This window comes from Plecotus auritus, assembly GCF_963455305.1.
Source record: "Plecotus auritus genome assembly, chromosome: 5".
NCBI classification, from domain to species: Eukaryota; Metazoa; Chordata; class Mammalia; order Chiroptera; family Vespertilionidae; genus Plecotus; species Plecotus auritus.
Window position 1 is genome coordinate 134,109,444 of NC_137776.1, and position 25,709 is coordinate 134,135,152.

The 25,709-nt window shown below is 38.2% G+C and overlaps 1 protein-coding gene across 1 annotated transcript in view; it reads right to left on the reverse strand.

Moving 5' to 3' along the window:
• Positions 1-251: 251 nt before the first annotated feature.
• UHRF2 (ubiquitin like with PHD and ring finger domains 2) overlaps positions 252-25,709 on the reverse strand; it is a 78,205-nt gene continuing 52,747 nt past the window's right edge. The window contains exons 9-16 of the mRNA XM_080669559.1: positions 20,839-20,943; positions 18,162-18,268; positions 14,177-14,339; positions 13,366-13,506; positions 10,903-10,999; positions 10,416-10,570; positions 2,785-2,883; positions 252-1,277 (exon numbers count right to left, since the gene is read on the reverse strand). Coding sequence (XP_080525685.1) covers positions 1,131-1,277; positions 2,785-2,883; positions 10,416-10,570; positions 10,903-10,999; positions 13,366-13,506; positions 14,177-14,339; positions 18,162-18,268; positions 20,839-20,943 — 1,014 coding nt within the window. The 3' untranslated portion in view covers positions 252-1,130. The remainder of the gene's footprint in view (positions 1,278-2,784; positions 2,884-10,415; positions 10,571-10,902; positions 11,000-13,365; positions 13,507-14,176; positions 14,340-18,161; positions 18,269-20,838; positions 20,944-25,709) is intronic.

Below are 25,709 nucleotides of genomic sequence, written 5' to 3' on the forward strand. Positions count from 1 at the left end.
TGTAACAAATGACTGCTCTGGTGGAGGACATAGATAACGGGGGAGGTTGCGGAGGGAGCAAGGAACATATGAAAAACTCCTGTACCTTCCTCTCAGTTTTACTGTGAACCTAAAACTACTAAAAAAAATAAAATCTCTTTTAAAAAAATACCTGTATCAATAAAAACGTCGTACAATGAAATACTCTGGAAATGACTGATTCTTAAACGCATGTACTACAAGCCAGACAAATGTAAAACAGTGAAGCAAGATGAGCTATTTTGCTGGTCATAAAATATTTATTAAGGTATACTTTAGGGAGCAGTGAATATAAAATTTAGGATCACAATATGAAGCAATTTCAGCCCTCTCAAAAGTCAGCCCAGTTCTCAATGCTCTGCAGATGTAAAACCACTGGTGAGACTCAATAAAAGCAGTTTGACTAGTACAGAAGACACTTTTCATAAACAGTTACAATCAGAGCATCCAAATATTTCTTTTAAGTGCAAAACCACACATTACAATGCAGCAACAATGCATTCATATTGTTCTCATTAGTCATTAGTAGTCAACTTGCATAAAACACCAGAGAAAAGCACAATGGAGCTCACAAAATGGGCTAAAAAATAAACCTGTTCTTGTAAAACACACATTGTAATGGAAGATATTAAAAATGTATTTCGCACACTACAGAAGCTGCGTTCATTCCAACGATCTTAAGTGTCATTTCCTTTTCTGTAAAATCAAATTACATGAACCAGGCACAACTAATATCTGGGAGGCAGTGTGTAGCTAAAATTTCATTTAACTAATTATTTAATGATTTAAAAATCCCCATAAATCTTTTCTGTCCTGAGGTAGTTGCAAAATAAATCATAACTTGGATATCAACTAGAGCTGAGGCTTCAACTTCTACTCATTACAACTAGTTGTTACTGACAGGAACTACCTTTTGATATTTAAAAGACAGTTGAGAAATGGACCTCTTACTACACACACAATATGATGGCTATGTAGGAAAAGAGGATTAGCTGCTTCAGAACATGAGAGATATGGTCCAACATTGCTTCCACCCCTACCCACCCCCAACCACTTTAGATTCTTTATTGTCCAAAAAAATCACCAGGAGCAACACAGTGGAAGTAGACAGATCATCGTCCTTTGCTGTAGCCAGGGAAGAAAAGGTCAAGTAGAGTCTGCAGAATCTCATTGGGAATCATGATGTAATTCTGGCCAAGATCATGCCGGCAAGCAGGGCAGGAGAAAACTTGAGCCTTAAAGGAACGCTGTAAACAATCCTAAGGTAAAACACAACAAAATAAAACCCCCCAAAATACATCCAATTTCATCTGGTAAGGCACGCAGAAAAGGACTCAACAATTTATGCTTTTAAATAAAAACTAGAAACTTACTGTTTAGCAACAAGAAAAACATAAAAGATGAAAAACGATTGAAGGCCTGAATCTATACTATGAACACTATTCTATAGATATGGCTTTAGTTCTACCTCTAGCACAGCAATTTTCAACTTCCTTTTTTATCTCATGGCACACATACCAAGAAATCTACTTTTTGCTGATATGACAAAAAAAAAAATAGGCATATTTTTTATTGATTTGTGGGGGTGGGGGAGGTAAGAGTTAAGTACCTACCCTTATTGCTCCAAAGAGACTTTTTAAAAAATCAGGTACCTATACTTGTCTATAAGGAATTCTGGTACCAAGAATTAACCAATCAGACACAACCTTATTATGCATGTGACCAATAAGATGCAAACTCTATTATAAGACCTATATATTATTTATGATTTGAGACAGGGAATTCACACTGGATGGCTATTGTTGTGTTGGCTGCTGTCATTTTTTTTATTTTGGCTATTGTCATTTTTTTTTTTTGACAATCTAAGAAAAAAAGAGGTCAGTGCCCCTGACCAAACAGTCAGGTATTGCACGTTTTAAAAATTCTTGCAGCACACCAATTGAAATCACTGTTCTAGAACATACTGTGAGAGTTCAGGTAAATGATTCAACTTTTGTATGCTTTAATTTCCTCATCCAGTAAAATGAGGGCGTTAAAGATTATGGTTCTCACTAGCCTCATCTTCTAGGTTGAATTTTAACCCTGTTCTTTTCTGATAGAGCACTAAAGAAAAAACCCCTCAAGATTCCCCTGCTTAGAACTAATCACTTAACTTATAATGTAATGTGTCTTCCACAAAGATTTTAAAAAGAAGTAAATCTATTACACAGTAAACCAGTTCAAGGTCAGGGACAAACTTATATGTGGGAGGTTTATTTCCATTTTACAAAAGAAATTCAAGTTTGGAACTTAGGTCAGGGCACACAACCACCAAGCAGTAGAGCAAGATTCCAACCTTGTTTTTACTATAGCTCAAATTTTCCTTTCACAACACAATATTCAACTCCTCTGGGCATGCTGCCAAATAGAATCTGTTTTAGATTTCCTTACGTACTTGCAACTATTTAAGTTTGCACTAAACTATACGAAACATATAAAAGGTGTAAGAAAAAAACGCAATGACACCTATTTCTCTTCTCCATTTCAACCCCTTCCTAACAATGCCAAACATGATAGAATAGCTCAACTACATATATTTGATTTACTATTACTATCTAATTAAAACGTGCACTTACCACTAAGATATAATTAAGTGCTTCTGAATTGGCAAGGTTCTATGACTGTTTTGTTTTATGGAAAAATGCTTCTTCACATGGTAAAAACAGTTTTGGAGGTCAGTGTGCCTTCTGGCCTAATAAGGGAAAATGGGAAAGAAATTCTACTTACTTTACAGACATTGTGGAGGCAATCTGTTGTTACAGGCTGGTAAACTAGCTCCTGGCAGCAGACACACATAAAGGATTGTTCCAATTTTTTCAGAAAATTCTAGATGGTATCCAAAAGGAAGAATAGGTTAGCATTTCATAACATATTAATAAAATTCAAAATGATTTTTTAAAGTGTCTTGGTTACATTTAATGGATTTAATTAAGAAAAAAATCAAGTAGTGATTGCAAAGCAATCATGTCATAGAAACGGGAAAAAACCCACTTCATAAGATACACACATTCGTTTTAAATCTCAGGATTGGGTTGGAAAGATTGCAAAGTTAAACATGTAACATTAAAATATAAATGCTGCCCACCCAAACCTCACGTTTCAGAGATTATTATTTTTCACTGTTAAAAAGTATTATGGCTCATGGACACAGACAACAGGGTGGTGATTGCGTGGATGGGAGGTTGGGGGTGGTGGAGGTAGAAGAGGGTATATGGGGGCTAAATGGCAATGTAAAAAAACAACAACACAACAAAATGAAATAAAGAAAAAAAATCATGAACAGCTTTTCTCAAGATCATTATATACATTTTCCAAAAAGCTATATGGTATTCCAGTATATAAAAATGCATTATTTATTCAATCTTTTGCTACAAAGCTTGAATATGTATTTAAGCTTAAAAAAAAAAAAAAGAGCATTGAGTAGTTATAATATCTAAGACCCCAAAGAATCAACATATTTTCCTAGGACTATTTTCTGTAATATTTTGCCTCAACCCTAAAATCCCATATTTCCCTCATGCTAATGTTTACTCAAATTGGGACTAAATTAATAAAAGTTAGAGCAAGAGAAAGCAAATGCAATCCAATGGGTGTTCTATACTCTTCAAATCATTACTTGTTCCATTCTGCTCAAACTTTTTGTTTCTTTTAAACTAGGATAAGCACTTTTTTGAATAGTCACAAGATAATTCTCCAGTTATTTTTAGTAGAAAGGGAGCATATTTTATGTTATTGTAATAGAAAAATAATAGTTATAAGAATTTTAAGTAAAAATAAAAAATCAAATATCCCAAAGTGTAAGAAAAATACAATATGATCTCACTTATAATTGGAATCTAAACAAACAAACAAACAAACCTAACCTCATAAATGTAGAGGACAAATTAGTGGCTGCCAGGGGTGAGGTTGGGGGTAAGTTAAGTGGGTGAAGAGAGTCAAAAGGTACAAACTTGGAGGAGAACCAAGATGGCGGCATAGGTAAACACCTAAACTGCTGCCTCGCACAACTATTTCAAAACTACAACCAAAAGACAAAACGTCTATCACCCAGAACCACGGGAAAGCTGGCGGAGTCGAAATTCTACAACTATAAGGAAAGAGAAAAGAGCATTGAGACGTGCATAAGGGCTGAAAAGCTGAGGTACAGAGGCGCGCGAATTGGGCTGGTGGTAGGCGACTGGGTGCGCTGCTTTTTTCAACCCGAAGCGTTGAGACAAGCTCCCGATTATTCTGAACTCCAGTTTCTGGGGAGATGCTGGGGACCCAAACTCCTATGGGGAGAAGCTGAACTGTCTGCCATTGGGTTGGAAAGTGAGGGTGGCTTTCTTGCAGAGGTGTGTGCAGCAATCATTGTTTACTGCGCTGGGGCACAGGACGTGGGGACTTGGAAATGCGGAGACGCAGAGACAGCTGACTGGCAGCCATCGCTCTTTGCCACGCCCTAGCCTAGTGACTCCCTGAGACCCTGCCCCGCACAATCTACAAACCCACCCGAGCTCCACGCAGCGGCTTTTGCATATAAATGGTATGCCCTATCGCAGCTTAACCTAACAAACTGCAGCTCTGGTCAGACAGCTCCAAAACCTCCAAACCCCAAGCAAAGAGGAGAAAACTGTAGTTCTCGCTGTACCTCCTGCTGGGTGGCCTCAGACAGTAGCTGACCTGCACCCCATTGGAGATCCAGAAGCTAGTGTATCTAGTGGTCAGTGTGAGACGACACCAGATTTCAACTAATCACATCCCTAAGTGACACATTTAAGAGGCAGAGTCAGTGAGCACCAAAGCCCCACTGAAGCAAGTCCTGCTCCATAAGCATGTCTCCAGCACAGCAGTTCTTCCATTACAGACAGAGCAGGTCCTCACAACCAATTGGCCTGGAGGTCAATTCCTCCCAGTGTACCAACAGCAATCAAGGTTTAACTACACCAAGACTTTGCACTCAGCCCACAAAGGGGTGAACCAAGAGTGTTCACCTCAGGTGATAGGCTGAACCACTGGTCACCTACCACAGAAAATCACTCCATCAACACAGGGAAGCAGCAAAATGCAGAGACAAAGAAACATGTCATGAATGAAAAAAATGGAGGAAAGCAAACTACTGGACATAGAGTTCAAAATCACATTTATAAGGTTACTCAAGAATCTTCTAAAAACCGCCGAGAAAGTCGATGAGACCTCCGAGGAGCTTAGTGAGACGTTCAAGGACCTTAATGAGAATGCCAAAAAAAAAAAATGGAAAAGGACCAGTCAGAAATTAAGCATACACTGTCTGAAATAAAGAATATACAGAAATTCAACTGTAGATCAAACGACCCCAAGAATCAAACCAAAGATCAGAAATATGAGGAAACAAAAAACACCCAACCAGAAAAACAAAAAGAAAAAAGAATCCAAAAATATGAAGATAGTGTAAGGAGCCTCTGGGACAACTTTAAGCGTACCAACATCCGAATTTATGGGGTGCCAGAAGAAGAGAGAGCAAAATATTGAAAACCTATTAGAAGAAATAATGACTGAAAACTTTCCCTACCTGGTGAAAGAAATAGACTTACAAGTCCAGGAAGCGCACAGAACCCCAAACAAGAGAAATCCAAAGAGGACCACACCAAGACACATCATAATTAAAATGCCAAGGGCGAAAGACAGAGAGAGAATCTTGAAAGCAGCAAGAGAAAAACAGTTACCTACAAGAGAGTACCCATACGACTGTCAGCCGATTTCTCAACAGAAACTATACAGGCCAGAAGGGAGTGGCAAGAAATATTCAAAGTGATGAACAGCAAGAACCTACAACCAAGATTACTCTACCCAGCAAAGCTATCATTCAGAATTGAAGGTAAGATAAAGAACTTCATAGACAAGAAAAAGCTAAAGGAGTTCAGCATCACCAAACTAGGATTATATGAAATGCTGAAGGGTATTCTTTAAGAAGAGGAAGAAGAAGAAAAAGGTAAAGAAAAATTATGAACAACAAAATGGCATCACATACATACCTACCAACAAGTGAATCTAAAAATCAAGTGAATAAAAAATCTGAAGAACAGAATGGACTGATGAATATAATAGAATCAGGGACATAGAAAGGGAGTGGACTGACAATTCTCAGGGATAAGGGGATGTGAGGGGTGTGGGAAGAGATTGGACAAAATCTTACACCTATGGATGAAGACAGTGGCGGGGGGTAAGGGCATGGGGTGGAGAATCAGGTGGAGGGGAGCTATGGGAGAAAAAAAGAGGAACACCTGTAATAATCTGAATAAAGATTTATTTTTTTTAAAAAAGGTACAAACTTCTAGTTATAAAACAAATAACTCTGGTGATATAATATGCAGCATAGTGACTATCTACACTAATAAAAGTGAAATATGCAAATTGACCATACCTCTGCGACACCCATAAGCCAATCAGGAGTACACAAATGTACCCAACAAAGATGGCAGGTTAATTTGCACACACAGGCATGGAGCTGCCGGGCGGGATAGGACACCTGCTATGAGGGGGAGGGTGGGCGGGTGGAGGGAGCTACAGGAGTGGCGCTCCGGGAGTGAAGACTTGCAGGCTCCCAGGCGGCCGGGAGCGAGGGATTATGGGCTCCCGGCTATAAATTAAGTACCAGGTACCCTCTCTCTCCCTCACAAATGCCTTTTTTTAAAGACTGATATTTCCCTGGTACCTCCAGGGTGCCTATAATATGTACTGGAGGTATTTTGAATTGACACAATGTTGCCCTAACCGGTTTGGCTCAGTGGATAGAGCGTCGGCCTGGGAACTGAAAGGTCCCAGGTTCGATTCTGGTCAAGGGCATGTACCTTGGTTGCAGGCACATCCCCAGTAGGAGGTGTGCAGGAGGCAGCTGATCAATGTTTCTCTCTCATTGATGTTCCTAACTCTCTATCCCTCTCCCTTCCTCTCTGTAAAAAATCAATAAAATATATTTTTAAAAAAATGAATTGACAATGTGCTAGGCACTCATTTACATAGCAGTGATAAAAAGGTCAATTCTCTATGCTCACAAAATTTTATATTCTTTTAGGAGAGCAAAATAAAATAAATAAATAAATAAATGAAATTTCAGATAGTAATATCTGAGAAAACAAAGCAAATTAAAGCAACAGAGTAAAGGGTGGCTACTTTAGAAAGGGTAGTCAGCGAAGGCCTCTCTGAGGAGTGTAATACTATTACAGAGAAAGGATATGAAGGAGTGAACCACAGGAAGATGTAGAGGAGAGAATTTCAGCATGTAAAGGTCTAGTAGCCCGAATGGGCTGAGTGTGTTAAATAACAGACATCAGTGTAGCCAAAGCAAGATGGGCCTGAGAGAGCAGCAAGAGGAGACTGCAGAGGTTGGTAGGGATGAAAGATCATGTAGGCCTCGGGAAGGTGTTTGGATATAAATGTATATATTATATGTATGTACATTTATTTAAAAGCCACCACGGCCAACACCTGATTTTTCCGGCTTAATAAATGTATTTTTGGATTATCAGAAGAAAATGGGCATGCAACCCACCCAGGGCAATCAATAACAGTACATAGATGTCCAAAGTAAGCACTAGAAGCTACATCGCAATCATCTGACCCACACAAGTAAGATCCTACCACAAGAAGGCAGAATTTTTTTTAGCGGGGGAAGGAGGTGGGGGAATCTTTTTATTGCTGTTTAAGAACTATCGATTGATGACTTGATTTCATATGAAAGTTACATTGAAAGATGGTCCAAGAGGTAGGATGGTCCCATTTAACTTAGTAATTAAATATATGGTAGCCATATATTTAATGGGACCCTGATGGTCCCATTTAACTTAGTAATTAAATATATGGTAGCCATACTCACTCTCTTCACCCATTTAACTTGGTAATTAAATATACAGGGCCTTTTCAACAGGTTTCTTGAGCTTGCCCCTATTTTGAATCAGAATGGAGCAGTTTAGAACATGGAAACAAGGGCTTGCAGCGAGGAGCCATGGTGGACTGTGCCTAAACATTTTTACCTTTCATTGGTATTTTACATGGAAGAGGAGCAGGAGGACCGCATCTTCGGCTGCCCTTGAGATGTACAGCCACAGGCCAGACACATGTCACTATAGTCAGACCACCCCAGGCCAGGCAGTGGCTGTTCCTTATGATCTGGAGCATGGAGACTGGGGACTCTGACCAATACGAGATGCTGCGGGGCGTCCAAAGACAACCGCTGATGGAGGATGACCTGACAGCAGCCCCCAACATTCAGCTGCACCCCATGGCCTTGACTTTGCTAGTCAGGATGGGCAGGCCTGACCATCCTATGCTTTCTCAGTTTTGCTTAGCTATTGGTGAGGAAGATGTTGACTAAAAAGTTTGAATTTGTAGCGTAATCCTGTCCCAGGCCTTCTAAGCATATATTTGAGACATGTCTCCTAAATGTAAGAAAGTGTTCTTTGGGCAAAGATATCCAATAAAATAAGAGACTCAATTTGCACAAGAGAGAAAAAAAAAAGAGGATGAAAAGTATATTTGATTTGTGCATCCTTGCCAAGTCTCATAGGATTCAACCACTTTGATAACTGTTGTTGGTAACAGGATATACACAGAGCTCAATCACTTTACTTCTGTTTTCCAAATACGTAAGCTGCATTCTACCAAGGATAACCCAACATACTGCATTTTTAGGGGCAAAGGAAATGATGACTCCAAAGGATATTGACTAAACCTTTCCCATTTCTAAAAGTTTAAAAATTATATTGGGAAGAGTCTTTCTTAGTATAATAATGATGACTATCTCTGAAACAAAAGCAACACAAAAACTCTTATGAGCGTTCCCTTTAAATATAGGTAGAAAGCACATACAGCCTGGCCGTGGTGGTTCAGTGGTTGAGTGTCGACTTGATGTCAGGAAATTCTTGGTCAGCGCACATGCCCGGATTGGGTCTCAATCCCCAATCATGCAGGAGGCAGCTGATCAATGATTCTCTCTCATCACTGATGTTGCTATCTCTCTCTCCCTCTCCCTTCCTCTCTGAAACCACCATATGTGTGTGTGTGTGTGTGTATGTGTGTGTGTGTGTGTGTGTGTGTACACTAAAAATGATACTTCATAGGGAAATATTCCATCATTTGTTAATGTTAGGACATTATTATTTTAAAAATCTTATAATGACTATGTATGGTGACAGATGATTATTAGACTTAATGTAGTGACCATTTCCATAAATATATATAAAAAGGCAGTGACTGTGATGACAGAAATGACGGTTTGACTGGTCACCATGCAGTGCTAGCATAAACGCATAGACACAGGTAAAGTCTATGAGTGAACTAAGAATGAACAAGACAAATGCTTGCCTTCACGGAGCTCGCACTGTAAGAAGGTTAGGTCAGGGATGAGAATTCAAAATTGCCACCAGTACAGACCTGAGGTGCCGCTTCTCAGATCAGCCAGAGACACACCCGGTAGCGGACTGGGGGCATGACTGAAGAGCTGGCGCTGACATGAAGGCGGGCCGTTCTGGATTTCCAAGAGGAGCGAATGTCTGCCTAGGAGGCGGAGCTTTTGATGCTGACTGGCACAGAAACTGACCAATCAGAACCAAATCTGGGTGAACTGTGAGGAGCCAATGGCTGCCTAGGAGGTGGAGCTTTTGATGCTGACTGGCACAGAAACTGACCAATCAGAACCAAATCTGGGTGAACAGTGAAGGCAGAACCTAAGGTGGGGGCTGAGGAAGGGTTTTAAGGGCAACAGCTGTTTGGTATAAGGTGTAAGAAAGCAGTTCAATTTTTTAATAACTGGTTTGGCAGTATAGTGCATATGGCTGGCTATCAGTCCAGATATAGGGGTTATGTATTTTTGTCTGCCAAGAGCATCTCCTCCTGCTGAAAAAGGCTCCCCCTCCCCCATTTAAGCAATCCTATCCTATATAATCTATCTATACTAATAAAAGGGTAATATGCTAATTAGACCAGGTCGACTGGCCATCTTCCAGACATCCAACTTCCTTCTGGACAAAGCCATGGTGGTGGCGCCGGGGCAGAGGCAGTTAGGGACAGGGGAGGGCAGTTGGGGGCATTAGGCAGGCAGGTGAATGGTTAGGAGCCAGTGGTCCTGGATTGCAAGAGGGATGTACGACTGCTGGTTTAGGCCCAATCCCACAGGGGTCCCGGACTGGAGAGGGTGCAGGCTGGACTGAGGGACACCCACCCACCCCCCACCGCCATGCACGAATTTTGTGCACCTGGCCTCTAGTAAAGTATATAAATGTCTAATCACTATGTCGTACACCTGACACTAATATAATATTGTATGTCAACTATACTTAAAAATAAAGTTGAAAAATAAATTAAAAGCATGTAATTATAATTTTTAAGGAATCTTTACATACTGGTCCTTCCACAAGATGTGCAAGCACTTCATCCCATAGCTTCTGGTTTTGATGATCTTCTCTGATTAGATGCTGTTGTTCAGGGGTTAGTTGGAAAGCCTCAACTGCTTCTGCTGAATCTGCTTTGAACACCTTGGAGGCACTTTCACAAGCATCTAGATTAATTTAAAAATATATCAGTAGGCTTACAAGTGGTTCTAAGCAGAACTATGAAACATTAGTTAACTGGCACCAGTAAAGTTTAGCCCGAAGATAACCTGCATAAAGCAGCATCTAACTTCCTCTGGAATGTAAAATACTGTATTTGCTGCTGTTTTGGTTGTGACACTACCAGAATACAATAAGTACAACCCCACCCCCACTGCCCTGCCACCACCCCTCTTCACTTTGCTTTTAATTTCTTACAAGTTTCTCAATTTAGTTTCTTAATGTTTCTCTTTATTAGAAATTATATTATTAGGATCTATTTTCTGTAATCATTACCTACCATCATCTGGAACTGGCCTTTTTGAGGTTTCCCCTGCCTTCTTTGACTGTCCTTTAGTCTTCTTCCCTTCCTTATCCGAAGGGTAACCTACTGGATACTGATGGGGGGGAAAAAGTACAATGTAGACTTAAGCTTTACAGAGAAGGGGAATTCTAGGTCCTGGTGAGAAATTTAAAAAGGGAGAGAGGAGTCTATACTTTCCCTAACTGAATGACTTTATATAAAGGAAACAGACATTTAAAAGAAACAAAATTAAAGAATAGAAGAATATTAAAATCCCATTCAGTGTAAAACCATGTAGTTTTGATTGTTAAGAAATTCCATTTGATAATACAGTGGTCTTAGTTTCAGATCCAAAACAGGAGAGAGTTTACAGGAGGTGTGACTAGGTGGCCTGAAAATTTTAAGGAAGAAAGGAAAGTGGAATCTTGATATGAAGATATGTGAAGATCAACCGCAGAGCACAATAGATGGTACTCACATAGATGGGATTACACTAAATTGTGGGGCCAATCTAAAAAACAAAACAAAACAAAAACCCACCAAAACATTAAGGGCCAAAATTCTTCTCTCTCAAAATTAGGGGAAGGGGGAATAAAAGCTTTTAGAAGAATTCATACCACTAAATCATTGAATTCTTTATCAGCCAAAGATCAAACTTTAAGCAATAAATTCTACCTATTATGCTTGTATTTTACTGGCTATGTTTTTTGTTTGTTTATGACATGCTTTGTGATAACACTCATTTTTAAAGCTCAATATGTTTCAAGTCTCATCAATGATACATTAACTCATCACAGTAGATAGGCTTATATGCTTCCACTCAGTTTCATGTCTAAAATATTTAGAACATTCTTTGATGAACAATGGATCTGAGAAAATCTTTTAAAAAATACACAAGATTTTAAAAAATATCAGTTACAAAAAGAATTAGAGTTGACCCTTGAACAGCCCAGGTTTGGTTTGTGTGGGGGCCCACTTATATGTAAATTCTTTTCAATAAATGTATTGGAAAATTTTTTGGAGATTTTATTACACGAATTGTTATATCTCTAAATAGATATAAATTTCTTTTTCACATTATCTTTTTATGTTTCATCTCTACTGTCAGTAACACATATTGTGTTGTATCATGTAAGACAATACTGATGTAGGTACTGACAGATAATTCATCTTATAAACAGATGATGTAAACTCATAGTATCATTAAATATAGTATTGTAAATGTGTTTTCTCTTCTTTAGATTTTTCTTAATAACGTTTTCTTTTTTCTAGTTTACTCTCTTGTATGAATATAGTATACTAGAGGCCCGATGCATGAAAGTCATGCAAGGGGCTCGGCCCTCGCAGCCCTGGCTTCATCCGGGCGGTCATTCGGCTGTTTGGCTGTCCGGTCTAATTAGCATGTTATGCTTTTATTATTATAGACAATACATATAACAAACAAAATATGTGCTAACAGTCTATGTTATCAGCAAGGCTTCCGGTCAGTAGTAGGTTATTAGTGCTAAGATTCTGTGGGATCAAATGTTATACCTGGCTTTCTGACTGCGCAGCGTTTGATGCCCCTAACCCTTATGTTGTTCGAGGGTCAACTGTATTTTGGCAATTATTTTAGCAGCTGATGAGTCTCATTTAAACTATCAATTCTATGATTTTAAAAAGAAAACAAAAACAGATACAGACTTGCACTAAAAGACACACACTCACCTGCCTGGGTGGTCAGACACTTGCCCCATAGTTCAGCCCCTACACATGCAGTGTGGGCAGAGCCAGGGAAAATGATAAAGCTGGTAGTCTTTACGGAAAGCACAACAATGGGGAATGATGGTGGATGAACTCAAACCATGCTCTGAAGTCAGTGTCAGGGACAAAGTCTAGGCAGTGCAGGGGGAATGTAGCCATATTATCCACTATGCACACAAAACCAACGAAGTCTTATATGAGTTAACAGCTGACATGGGCAAAGGGGAAAAAAAAGGCATAACACTAAAGGTGGTGACAGGGCAGGGAAGCAGCTTTGAGGGGGAAGAGAGAAAAGGGGTGAGGAAAAGTGAGAAGGGTAGGAAGCAGACCACTCTAACAAGCCACCTCCCCGTTTCCCTTACCAGACACACCCCCTGTGCCATCTAGGATACACATCCCTTCTCAAGGCTTCCTATACCTAAAGTTTATGTATCCCTTTCCCTCATACTTCAAAAGTCAATTCCATATTGAATTGGAAATACTTTACTTTTCAGTAACCAGCCCAACTTTTCCCCAGCACAGTTCTTGGTCTGAGGGCAGTTTGAATCTAGGATGCTACCTTTTACTGCTTTTCCTTCTGTATACTTGCATGATCTCATTCTTACACCTTACCATCCACTGATCAACTGCTGTGGGTTATATCCAGTGTTAAAGTATGTCGATAGTAGGGTTACATTTTTATGACTATACAAGTGGCCTAGACAAATGTAACCTAACCTGTAAACGTAGGCATAATCTCCTTGACCGTTCTATTCCTTCTGAGGTCCAAGGAGCAGGTTCATCATCATCTCTTCTTAAAAGATAACGCCAAACCAAGAATCCATGGCTTGTTGATTTCTCTGGCCAGTATTTCACCACCTAAATCATAATATTTCAGTACTAGTTTGAGATTTAAAGTGTAAACTTATTCATAATGTCATCCTATTAGTGGTTTAAATTAGCCAAAACTAAACGCAACTTCAAAAGGTACTTCTTTTGCTGTAGTAGCAAATAAATTAAGAATATTCAAATTATTATTTTGACCTTATTTCTTATTAAGATATTTCCTATATAAGTATAGATTGCTATAAATTTGAAATACTAACAAGATTATGCTCATTAATAGAGTTTTGCATAACAGTAAATAGAAATGGTGACAGTAAATGCCTCTATTTTTTAAACAAAGAATACAACCTATTTAGAAATTTTAATGTGCTGCTTGAAAATCGATTACAATTAAACTCATTCCAAAGGCTACATAAGAATCAAGATCTACAATGGCCAAGTTATTTAAATGGTTTTATCATAGAGAATATACTTATAAAAAGCTTAACCCCAAATATATCTTTGCCCTTATGGTCTTGAAATTAGTCTTAAAAGAAAAGTATCAAAATTGTGTATCTGCTATATATCCAGAAAAAGTAGAAGTATCAACTAAGATAGTCTACTGTTTCCTCCAGCCCACCCACAGTAGAGTAGTTCCCTGTGGTAACCCTGTCCTAAAAGCCCAGGAAGAATGACTAACAAGAGGTCATGCCAGATAGAGCACCTTATAAATGCCATCATATCTGTTGCCTTCTTCAGGAGCATATTTGCTGATCTTCCTCCCTTTAAAACTGCGTATCACTCTGACTGGCTTACCAGCTCTCCAATTCCGAGATTCTGCTCCAACTTTATCATCCAATGGAGCATCACAGTTTAGGGCCAATGCCCTAAAAAATAAAGCAAAGTCTTTATACCAAGTAATCTTTCTCCAAGTATATAATCACATCAGTAGCTCAATTAAAAGGTGAATTATGCCTTACCTGATGGTTAAGATTCTATGATTCTTTCCATATTATTCCAGATAATAGGATTATGCTTTCCCCCACCAGCAGAGAAGACAAATCAGTTTTCTGATGTCATCCCCAAGCCAGGGGATTGGTTCTCAGATAGCCTGTAGGGTTCTTCTGAAAGTAATAACATCTGTGCCACGTATAATAGAAAACAACTAGAAATACATGGAATTTTCTTTAAATAACGTTTGTTGAGGGAAGGGAAAAGTTGGAAAACTAAAGCAAGTGATTGTTGTAATAGTTATTTTTGATATGGGAGTGAAGTAAATCGCTGGAATAATGTAGAAAGAAACCCAGAAAAATACATTTGTCAGCAATGTACAAATGACCTCTCTAGGTCCACTTTCCAGATAACAAAGATTCCTTAAAGTTTAGAAAATATTAAGAACAAGTTCAATACGAGAATATCCTTTAAAAACCTCCAGTAAGAAGATAAGTTTAAATAAAACTGAAGCATTCAAATGTCTGTGGTAAGTCACGATAATAAAGACTTCTGGCGGCTCAAGATCAGTACATTTTACTGATGACAAATGAACAAGCAGGAACACTAAGCTGGAAGCAGCACCTGATTTAGCTTAAGCTTCCTAAGTATGCGTAGTACTCAGTAATAATTAATCAGTAAGGTTACTAGATGTTAGATCTTTCTTGGGAGAACTTAGTCCTGCCAAAAAAAGACGAAACTAGAATCTATGTAAAATTAGTATTTTTTTCTCTAAGACACCTACTTCCTAACTTAGGTGAAAAGAAACCAATGAGAACACATCAGGTCAAAAATACATACACATAGCCTGACTGACGTGGCTCAGTGGTTGAGCATCAATCTATAAACCAGGAAGTCACGCATGGTTCAATTCCCAGGCGAGGCACACGCCCAGGCTGTGGGTTCTCTCCCATTATTAATGTTTCTATATCTCTCTCCTTCCCCTTTCCTCTCTGAAATCAATATATTAAGTAAATAAATATATAAATATTTTTTAAAAAAACCATACACATACAGTCTGGTGATACAAAATACTTGTTCAGGGTATAATTCTCTTTACGCAGGCTCAAAAAATAGTAGACAATCTACTAAAATATCTTTTTTAAAAAAATGTATCTTTATTGTTGAAAGTATTACAGATGTCCCCTTTGTTTTTTTTCTACTAAAACATATCTTGATTTTTAAAAAAAACTAAAACAATATCTTCATCATAGTTATATTGTTAAAGTAAATGACCTTAAGAAAGTGTTTCTTAAACAAACAAAAACCACGTTTATAGATATGGCCAGAGTTAAAGCTTATTATCTTTTTTATCTCAAAGGGAGATACATTTCCTCTGGGAGGTAGAGGAAAACACAGCCAATGACTCTAGGGCTAGTATTACATCTTTATGGGCTATCCATCTCAATACATACTTCATCTTCTTAAAGAGCTAACATAAAAATAACTACTATCTTCATGTTAATGAGTGCAATGCTTTGGTCCTCACAGGTTCCTTCAGTCATAGTGACTGCCACCACTAGCTGGCATTAACTCACTTCTAGCTTCACATAAGTACCAGGCTGTACAAGTATGTGAAAAGAGTCCAAGACGATGAAACTAGCTAAAACAAGGCTCTTCCATTACTCTATCCACAGCTCAATTGGTTGTCTCTAACTGACCTGACAAAGGATGGCCTGGTTACCTTGCTATCCCTATCCTTTCAGTTTCATAAAGATCAGAAGTTTAGAATAGGAACAAACTTCTGAAAAGCAAAAAACAGGTATCAAACTACCTCTTAGCAGAGAAACAAAAATGAATTGGACTATATACTAGTCAGGAAAGAGTATACTGTAGGTCAGAGCTAAGGGCCTTTCACCTAGTTTTCATGCTCACAAATCATACAGATACCTTTGCCTAAGAGGTCTTTACAATGAATCAATCACAAGGCATACACAGAGCTTAATGTATAAATTAACTGAATGGATATTTGAGTCTCTATGATATATCAATCCTAAAGTGTTTTGAGTTAATATTTCATTTTCACTACCTTCCTTTTAAAACATTTTTACTACCTGTCAATAATTTTGTAACAAGATTATAAACATGGTAAAACAGGGTATATTTATTAGATTCTTCAAAAGCTTAAAAGAATCTACTGTGTACATTTCAAGTGCAGCTAGATATGAAAGAAGTCTCATTCAAACAAAATAATCTATTATTACAGGGAAAAATATAATTTTCAGATCTGACAACCTGGAATAGCCTTTTTCAAATTTGAGATACATTTTAATTGACAAAAACACATCAAAACTAACTACTTGTAAGATCACTCCCCCTAAAGAGCTGCTGTATTGCTAGAAGATGACTAGCTAGGGACTGGACTCCTGCCTCAGGAATGTTTCACCAGCAAATCTGGTCTGTCTCCTCTGCTGGTTCAGTAAAATAATCCTACTGCCAGAAATAATATAGAAGGAAGACATGAAAACAGAATCTATATAACTTGGTATGCAACAAAATCTTGAAATCATACTGGTATATTCTTTACTTCACACGGTAATCAAATTATGGGTACACTATATAAAACCGAGTGATTTAGACTCAAGAAAGCGAAAAATACTCACTTTTACTCAACAACCCACAAAATACCTTTATTAATATAAAAAATTTAAACTTTATGAAATGATGACAAATTATCAGCATGACAAGTTACAATGTAGCTGTTGCTGTATCATGGTTTGGGTTACTGAATTTATTATTACTGATATTAGCATGCACTAATGAAAGAAAACATTTTGAAGTTACTAAATTTTCTGTTCCCATGGAAGCTAGAATGTCATTAATATTTCTATAAAATCAAGGACAACACAAGGTGGCTTTTTTTGTAATGCCTTACAAGCATTTAGTTTAAAAAGATCGCTTTTGTCACTAAATAAACATTTTTCTAACATTTAAAGAATCTTATTATAAATCCTAAATAAACATTTTTCTAACATTTAAAGAATCTTATTATAAATCCTAAGGCCCAATTCAAATGCAATCATACCCTGAGTATGATTCTGATTAAACTATATGATGTGTTACTTAAGTGCATAAGTGTGGTTCCCTGTCCCACATTAGTGTCTCTTCTAAAAAGAACTTTGTCACTTCAAAAAAAAGCGTGTGTGGGAAAAAACGCACAAGATAAATCTGTGGCTCTGGCCAGTGTGGCTCAGTTGGTTGGGTGTTGTCTCTTGCACCAAAGGGTTGCGGGCTCGATCCCAGGTAGGGGCATGCAGAAGGCATCGATGTTTCTGTCTCTCCCTTTCCCCTCCTCTCTCTCTAAAAATCAACTTAAAAAGCTTAAAAAAAAAAAAAAAAGAAAAAGAAAAAAGAAAGATAAATCTGTGTTCAGTAGAACATAACTCTGACCTGTGGGGTAGTAGATAAGCCACCTTCTCCTCGATTTTACTTAAGTTATATAGGCTTCTTTCTTTCAAAGGATTCAACATGTTTTCAAATGCAAAGTACAGCTATTAAGATTGGGAAATATCTCATTTTAAAAATAATAATTTGAAGAAATAAGTTAGGATTTGAGAACAATTATATAATCAAGTAATGGGATTTTAATTTTAGATCTTTAACTTTCAATGTAAGATTCTCCTCTACAGTCTAAGTTACAAATTATAGTCCTATAATCAAACATTTATACAAAGCCCATATTCTAAATAGTCTTTACAAACTCTAACAATAAAGAGTACCTGTTCATGTTTGTTAATGTCTGATCAGCTGATGGTGAACCAATTCTTTTATTACCAGCCAGGTTTTTACCACCACTCCCAGTGTATGTGAATTCATCACCTCGGTCCTGTAGGAGAAGATTTCTTCATCATTAAGACACCTAAACCCAAGTATAATTTCATCAATTCTCGTTTCAAAGTCAGAACACTGGTTGGGATGTTGTAAACTGACATGGTCTCCCAAGGTATCTACCAAAATAAGGCCCAATTCAAATGCAATCTTATGTATAGTATACTTTTAAGTATATACTTAATCTAAAATTCTCTTTTTAAAGTTACACACCACCAAACAGGGCAATTCTCATAATACATATATAATCAAATAATCTATCGAAATATTACAAAATTAGCTCTTATGGGTTGGGAATATTATTTCATTTAACTTAGTGTTGTTAAAAAAAAACTTATCAATATTAGCTTGGAGTACCATTTAAAAAATTCTCCATAACGCATTTATTATGTATTTATTAGTTATTATACCAGAGGCCCAGTGCAGGAAACTTGTGCACTGGGTGTGTGTGTGTGTGTGTGTGTTTCTCAGCCTGGCCTGTGCCCCCTCGCAGTCCAGGAGCCCTGTGGGCCTAAGCCAGCCGTGGGCAAACTACGGCCCGCGGGCCGGATCCGGCTGTTCTATCCAGTTCTCTTGCTCTCCCCTCCGCTCCTTTACTTTGAATTTGTATTAGTTCACACAAACACTCCATCCATGCTTTTGTTCCGGCCCTCCGGTCCAGTTTAAGAACCCATTGTGGCCCTCAAGTCAAAAAGTTTGCCCACCCCTAGCCTGCCTGTCAGTTGGACATCCTTACGAGGTGGGAGAAGCTCCCACCAGTGGTGAGCCAGGCTTCTAGCTGAGCGGTGCTTTCCCTGTGGGAGCGCACTGACCACCAGGGGGCAGCTCCTGCATTGAGTGTCTACCACCTGGTGGTCAGGGCACATCATTGTGACAGGCAGTTTGGTCAATTTGCATATTAGCCTTCTATTATATAGGATATTTATGTATATATTATTTCTGTAGATATGATTTGCCTACAATAAAAGATCAAAAGATTGAAAATGCTTACAAAATATAACATCTCCAGATATATCTTAGTTGGCAATCTCTAAGCCTAAATAAATCATTCTTTGCATTATTTAATAAACTTAGAATCAATGGCATAGACACTTCATTAGCACTTTTTCTCCACAAATGTTTAATGTTTAACTAGTAAATATATTCAAAAGATGGGAAAAAAGGAAGTGATAACATCCATCTAATTTTAACTTGGTACTCATTTTTAGTTTTATAATTACAGGTTTATATGTTTCATATATTTAAGATAAGCTTATGATCCAGACCACAGAACTGCATGCATTCTTATTATATGCCCAGGACTACATAAATTACTTCATTTAAAAATCAATAACTTGGGGGGAGGGAGAAAAAAAAAATAAATAAATAACTCTCTGACATAAAATTATATTATTTTTTCTATTTTACACCTGGGGAAACTGAAGTTTAGTGGAGTTAAATAATTTGGCCAATGTCTCACACACAAAGGTCAGAGACCAGATCAAATCAACTTACTAATTGCTAAAAACATATGTTGAAGAGATTCCACTTTAGTTGGTTTTCTTAGAGTCTTTAAAAAAAAGAAAATCTAAGTGCTGACTTTAATAAGCTATATAACATTCTTTATATTTCTAAAAACTACAACTTCAAAATATGCATGTCAACTACCATACAACTCAGCAACTGTACTTCTGAGCATTTATCCCAGAGAATTGAAGACTAATATCAGCAAAACAACAACAAAAACCTGTACACAAATGTTAAGAGTTTTATTCATAATAAATAACCCAGATATTCTTCTAGAGGTGAATGGTTAAACTGTGGTACACCTACATCATGGACTACTACTCAGCAATAAAAAGGAATAAACTATTGATACATGCCATAGTTTGAGAATTATGCTGAGCAAAAAAAAAAGCCATTTCCAAAGGTTACATACTATATGATTCCACTTATAAAGATTTTTGAAGTGAAAAAATTTAGAAATGAAGAACAGATTGAGTGGATATCATGGGTTATGAAGGGGTTGGGGGAGCAGATATAGTATGTGTGGCTATAAAAGGGCAACAAGAGGGATACCTGTGGTAAGGAAAATAATGTTGCATTCTGAATATATCATGCCACTATCCTGGCTATGATACTGTTCTATAATTTTGTAAAATGTGCCATTGAGGGAAAGTGGGTAAAGAGCACAAATATATTTATACTATTTCTAATGCTACATATGTCAATCTATAGTTATCCCCAAATTACAAGTTTAATTTAAAAAATGAGATCTACAGGGAATGTATTTTCACTGCAACAACCAGTTAACTATATATGGTAACTGATTACACATACATATATATATGTATATATATATATGTATATATATATGTGTGTGTGTGTGTGTGTGTATATATATATATATCAAAATACAAAGATCAAATACTGTCAAATGATTTACCCTGTAACCTGTATAGAACCACTTCAACATAAATATTGCACTAAAGAGAAGTAGGATTTGATATACTCTAGATACCACTTCTGTATTTTACTGAATGATCAAAACATATTCTAAATAAAGTAAAAGGTTGTATCATGACTTACTACTTCATCTGCAAATCCACCAGCCAGGACAAGAGAATAAGCTCCATCATTACTTCGACCATGAATTCCACCAACATGGGGCCTATGTACACCTGCTTCACTCACCTAAAAAATAAACAAAGTCTCAAAATACCTTTGAACATTTAGTTAACTGTTACATTTACAAAATACTTTCACATATACCCTTTGACCCTAAAAGCCTCCAATTAAGACTGCACTGTCACCCAGAGTTCTACTTTTTGCTCAATGACTTTACATCTCCCAAATATATATCCCTTAGGTACCAAACTGATGATTCCTAAAAGTGCTCAAGCTTGGAATTCTGAGTTTCAAAATAATCATTAAGTAATCATTTTTTTGGTCTATTGCTAATAATAGCTCAATTCGGGTAAACAAGAACTTTCTATCAGTGCTACAGATCTCTTCCCTTCTTATTTTTCATTTTTGATTATGCCACTGTTCCCTATTCATGTCAGAAAGGCAAAGGTCATTTTAGCCTCAATCTTCTCCTTTATTGTTCAAAACCATTTACTTGGTCACAAATACTGCTGATTCGATCTCCCAAATCTATCTTTTTCTCCTTTCATGGTTATAATATTAGTTTGAGTCGTTAATACTTAAACTAGAGAGAAACCAAGATGGCGGCATAGGTAAGCACCTAAACTGCTACCTCGCACAACAATTTCAAAACTACAACTAAAAGACAGAACAGACACCATCCAGAACCACAGGAAAGCTCGCTGAGTGAAAATTCTACAACTAGAAGGAAAGAGAAAAGCTCACAGAGATTTGGAGGTACGGCAAATGGGCTTTGTACGCGCAGAGAGGAAGGGCGGCTGAGAGCCTGGCTGACTTTCTCTGGCGGAAGCGGGAAGGAAGCCCCCGACCGCACTGAACCCCAGTTCTGACTGCACTGAACCCCAGTCCTGGGCGAAACCCCGTGGACCCAGGCTCATACAGGGGGAGTCTGGACTGTCAGGTAGAGAGAAAGGCACCTGGAGACTCGGAGGAGACCCGGGGGAGCCCCTGCGGGCAGGGGTTTGGAGGCGCGCGCCAGTGTGCACAAAGGCTGTGGAGGTTGCCACAGGCTTTCCCTAGCAGAAGGGAGTCGGAAGCACCTGACTGCACTGAACCCTAGTTCTGACTGCACTGAACCCCAGTTCCAGGCGAGCCCCTGGGGACCCATGCTCTTACGGGAGGAATCTGGACTCTCGGGCGGAGACTCGGGAGCCGGGGAAGGCAGAGGTCTGGAGGCACGCGTGTGCCAGTGTGCACAAAGGCTGCGGAGGTTGCCACAGGCTTTCCCTAGTGGAAGGGAGTCAGAAGCTCCTGACTGCACTGAGCCCCAGTTCTGACTGCACTGAACCCCAGTTCCAGGCGAGCCCCTGGGGACCCATGCTCTTGTGGGGGGAAATCTGGACTCTCGGGCGGAGACTCGGGAGCTGGGGAAGGCAGAGATCTGGAGGTGCGCGCGTGCGCAAGGGCAAGGCTGACTGGAAGCCAAGACTGTCTGCTCCACCCTGAGACTCCACCCCATCCAAGCTGAGCACAGAGGCTATTGCAATTTGGCAAGTCTAATCCTATAAGGCTGTCTCCAGCACCGAACTTCTCCCAGCCCAGCGTAGACACAGCTGATCCTTACAGCCAACTAGCCTGGAGGTCAATTCCTCCCAGTGATACCAACAAGAATCAAGACTTAACTACAACCAGGCTGTACACACAGTCCACAAAGGGGTGCACCAAGAGTGTCCACCTCAGGTTAACTGGGGAGGCCGACCCACTGGGCCATACAGGAAACCTAGCACACAAATCTACCCTACCAACTCAGGGAAGCAGTGAAAATGTGGCGTCAAAGAAACAGATCACAAACAAAAGAAATGGAGGAAAACAAACGACTGGATATAGAATTCAAAACCACGGTTATAAGGCTTTTCAAGAATATCCTAGAAAAGACCGATAAATATAATGAGACCCTCGAAGATATGAAAAAGGACCAATTAGAAATTAAACATACACTGACTGAAATAAAAAATATTATACAGAGACCCAACAGACTAGAGGAACACAAGAATCAAGTCAAAGAATTGAAATACAAAGAAGCAAAAAACACTCAACCGAAAAAGCAAAAAAAAAAAAAAAATCCAAAAAGTTGAAGACAGAGTAAGAAGCCTCCGGGACAACTTTAAGTGTACCAACATCAGAATTATGGGGGTGCCAGAAGAAGAGAGAGAGCAAGATACTGAAAACCTATTTGAAGAAATAATGACTGAAAACTTCCCCCACCTGGTGAAAGAAATAGACTTACAAGTCCAGGAAGCGCACAGAACCCAAAACAAAAGGAATCCAAAGAGGACCACACCAAGACACATCATAATGAAAATGCCAAGAGCAAAAGACAAAGAGAGAATATTAAAAGCAGCAAGAGAAAAACAGTTAATTACCTACAAGGGAGCACCCATATGATTGTCAGCTGATTTCTCAACAGAAACTATGCAGGCCAGAAGGGAGTGGCAAGAAATATTCAAAGTGATGAATAGCAAGAACCTACAACCAAGATTACTCTACCCAGCAAAGCTATCATTCAGAATTGAAGGGCAGATAAAGAGCTTCACAGATAAGAAAAAGCTAAAGGAGTTCATCACCACCAAACCAGTATTATATGAAATGCTGAAAGGTATTCTTAAAGAAGAGGAAGAAGAAAAAAGTAAAGAAAAAAATTATGAATAACAAATACATATCTATCAACAAGTGAACCTAAAAATCAAGTGAATTAAAAACCTGAGGAACAGAATAATCTGGTGAATATACTAGAATCAGGGGCATAGAAAGGGAGTGGACTGATAATTCTCAGGGGGAAAGGGGTATGGGGGTGTTCAGGAAGAGACTGGACAAAAATCATACACCTATGGATGAGGACAGTGTGGGGGGAGGTAAGGGCAGAAGGTGGGGTGGGAACTGGGTGGAGGGGAGCTATGGGGGGAAAAAGGAGAAACAATTGTAATAATCTGAATAAAGATTTATTTAAAAAAAAATACTTAAAATAGACCGTTTCACGGCTTCCAGTTTTGTTCCTTCAAACTCAATCTACCCACCAGAAACAGAATGATCCTTTTAAGAAGCAATCTGCTTTTAATTTTCAACTGCTTAAAATATATTAAATGGTCTGATAGTCTATGGAGCCCAAGTTAAGTATTACACATTATCCTCTCTGAATCTGACTCCTCTCTCCTTATCTCCAGCTTTTCCTTTATGGAGCCTCTATGTTTGAACCAAAACTACTCAATGTTACTCAAACATGCTTTCCATTTTCTTAGTTTACTCATGCTATTCTACTTCTTCAATGCCCTATTTTTTTCCATTTACATTCACAACTGTCTCACTAAACCATGTCACATCTTTGTGTACTTCAACTTCCTCAGAGAAGCGCTGTAATTCATCTGCTTAACATACAATTGTTCTTAGCAGAGGAAAAGGAGCTAAAATCCATGCCTGAATAGTGGGCTGGGGAAAGAGGCACATGCCAGCCATGAGAAGCTGGTATGGGCAACAGAACCTGGAATTAGTCCTTGGAAACACCAGGTACTTCAGAAGACAGGACCACCTGCTTCCCAACCGCACCAACCCTGAAGAAAGTACATCTGTTCTGCGTCTTCCCCCAATTTCCTAAATGGCAAATTCACCCTTTTAGTTACTTTGACCAACAACCTCAAAATCATCTTAGACCTTATTAATGGGGCTTTTAGAATTCAGAAATGCATTAATGACCGGTATATACATATGTACGTACACACACACACACACACACACACACACACACACACACACACACACAAATCAAAGCAAAATAAAAGACAATTAAAAAGAGAGTGTTTTTATTGTATTTATATTTTATGATATTGTATTTATTTATAATATTTTTACTGTATTTACATATCCAAAGTCATAATAATATAAACCTTGAATACTGATTTAGCCAAAATTATTTTAACCATTGTAAGGATGGGAGGATAAAGTGTATTTTTCGTTTTCTATAGAAGTTAATAAAACTAGTAATATATGAAGACAAACACAGTTTAAACACATTATTTAGAAATAAGGTGGTAAATCCAGAAGAAAACAACTAAAATGTTAAAGTGGTTGCCTCTGACGAATAGAAAATAGGGACAAAGGGTGGGTTTTTAAAATATGCCATGTACTAGTATTTAACTTGTCAAGCTATGTATATCTATTACACTATTTTAATTTTAAAATGTTACCACTGTAGACCCTGGCCGGGTAGCTCAGTTGGCTAGAGCATCTTCTCAATATGCCAAAGTTGTGGGTTCAATCCCCAGTCAGGGTACAAACAAAAATCAACAAATGAATGTATAACAACAAATCTCAAATCTCTCTCAAATCAATCAATACATACATATATGTGTGTGTGTGTGTGTGTGTGTGTGTATAAAAGTTAAAAATCCTCTAATTGGAAACTTAAGTTTTCCGTAATGATAAAATTACATTTCTAAACAATAAATAAGAAATAAATACAACAGAGCCTTCTTCAAGGGGAAAAGGTAAGTAATTTTATCCTGAAATTATCTGGCAGTTCCTCTGACCAATACCTTAACAATCATTCAGGAGGATAAGCCCCAAAGAAAACACCTAAAGTGGGCCTTCTTGAAGTTCAATGACATTAGATGAGCACTTACCACATACATGACTTAAAGAAAATTTCTTTAGAAAGCTTACCAATAATGCTAACTAACTAACATCACATAACAGAGAGTAAAATTAAATGATGAAAACCCTGAAATTAGGCTGAAATGATGAAATTAGGCTAATTTCATGATGCATGTTTCTCTGTCAAACTTTGGGGAAGAGGCTACCCG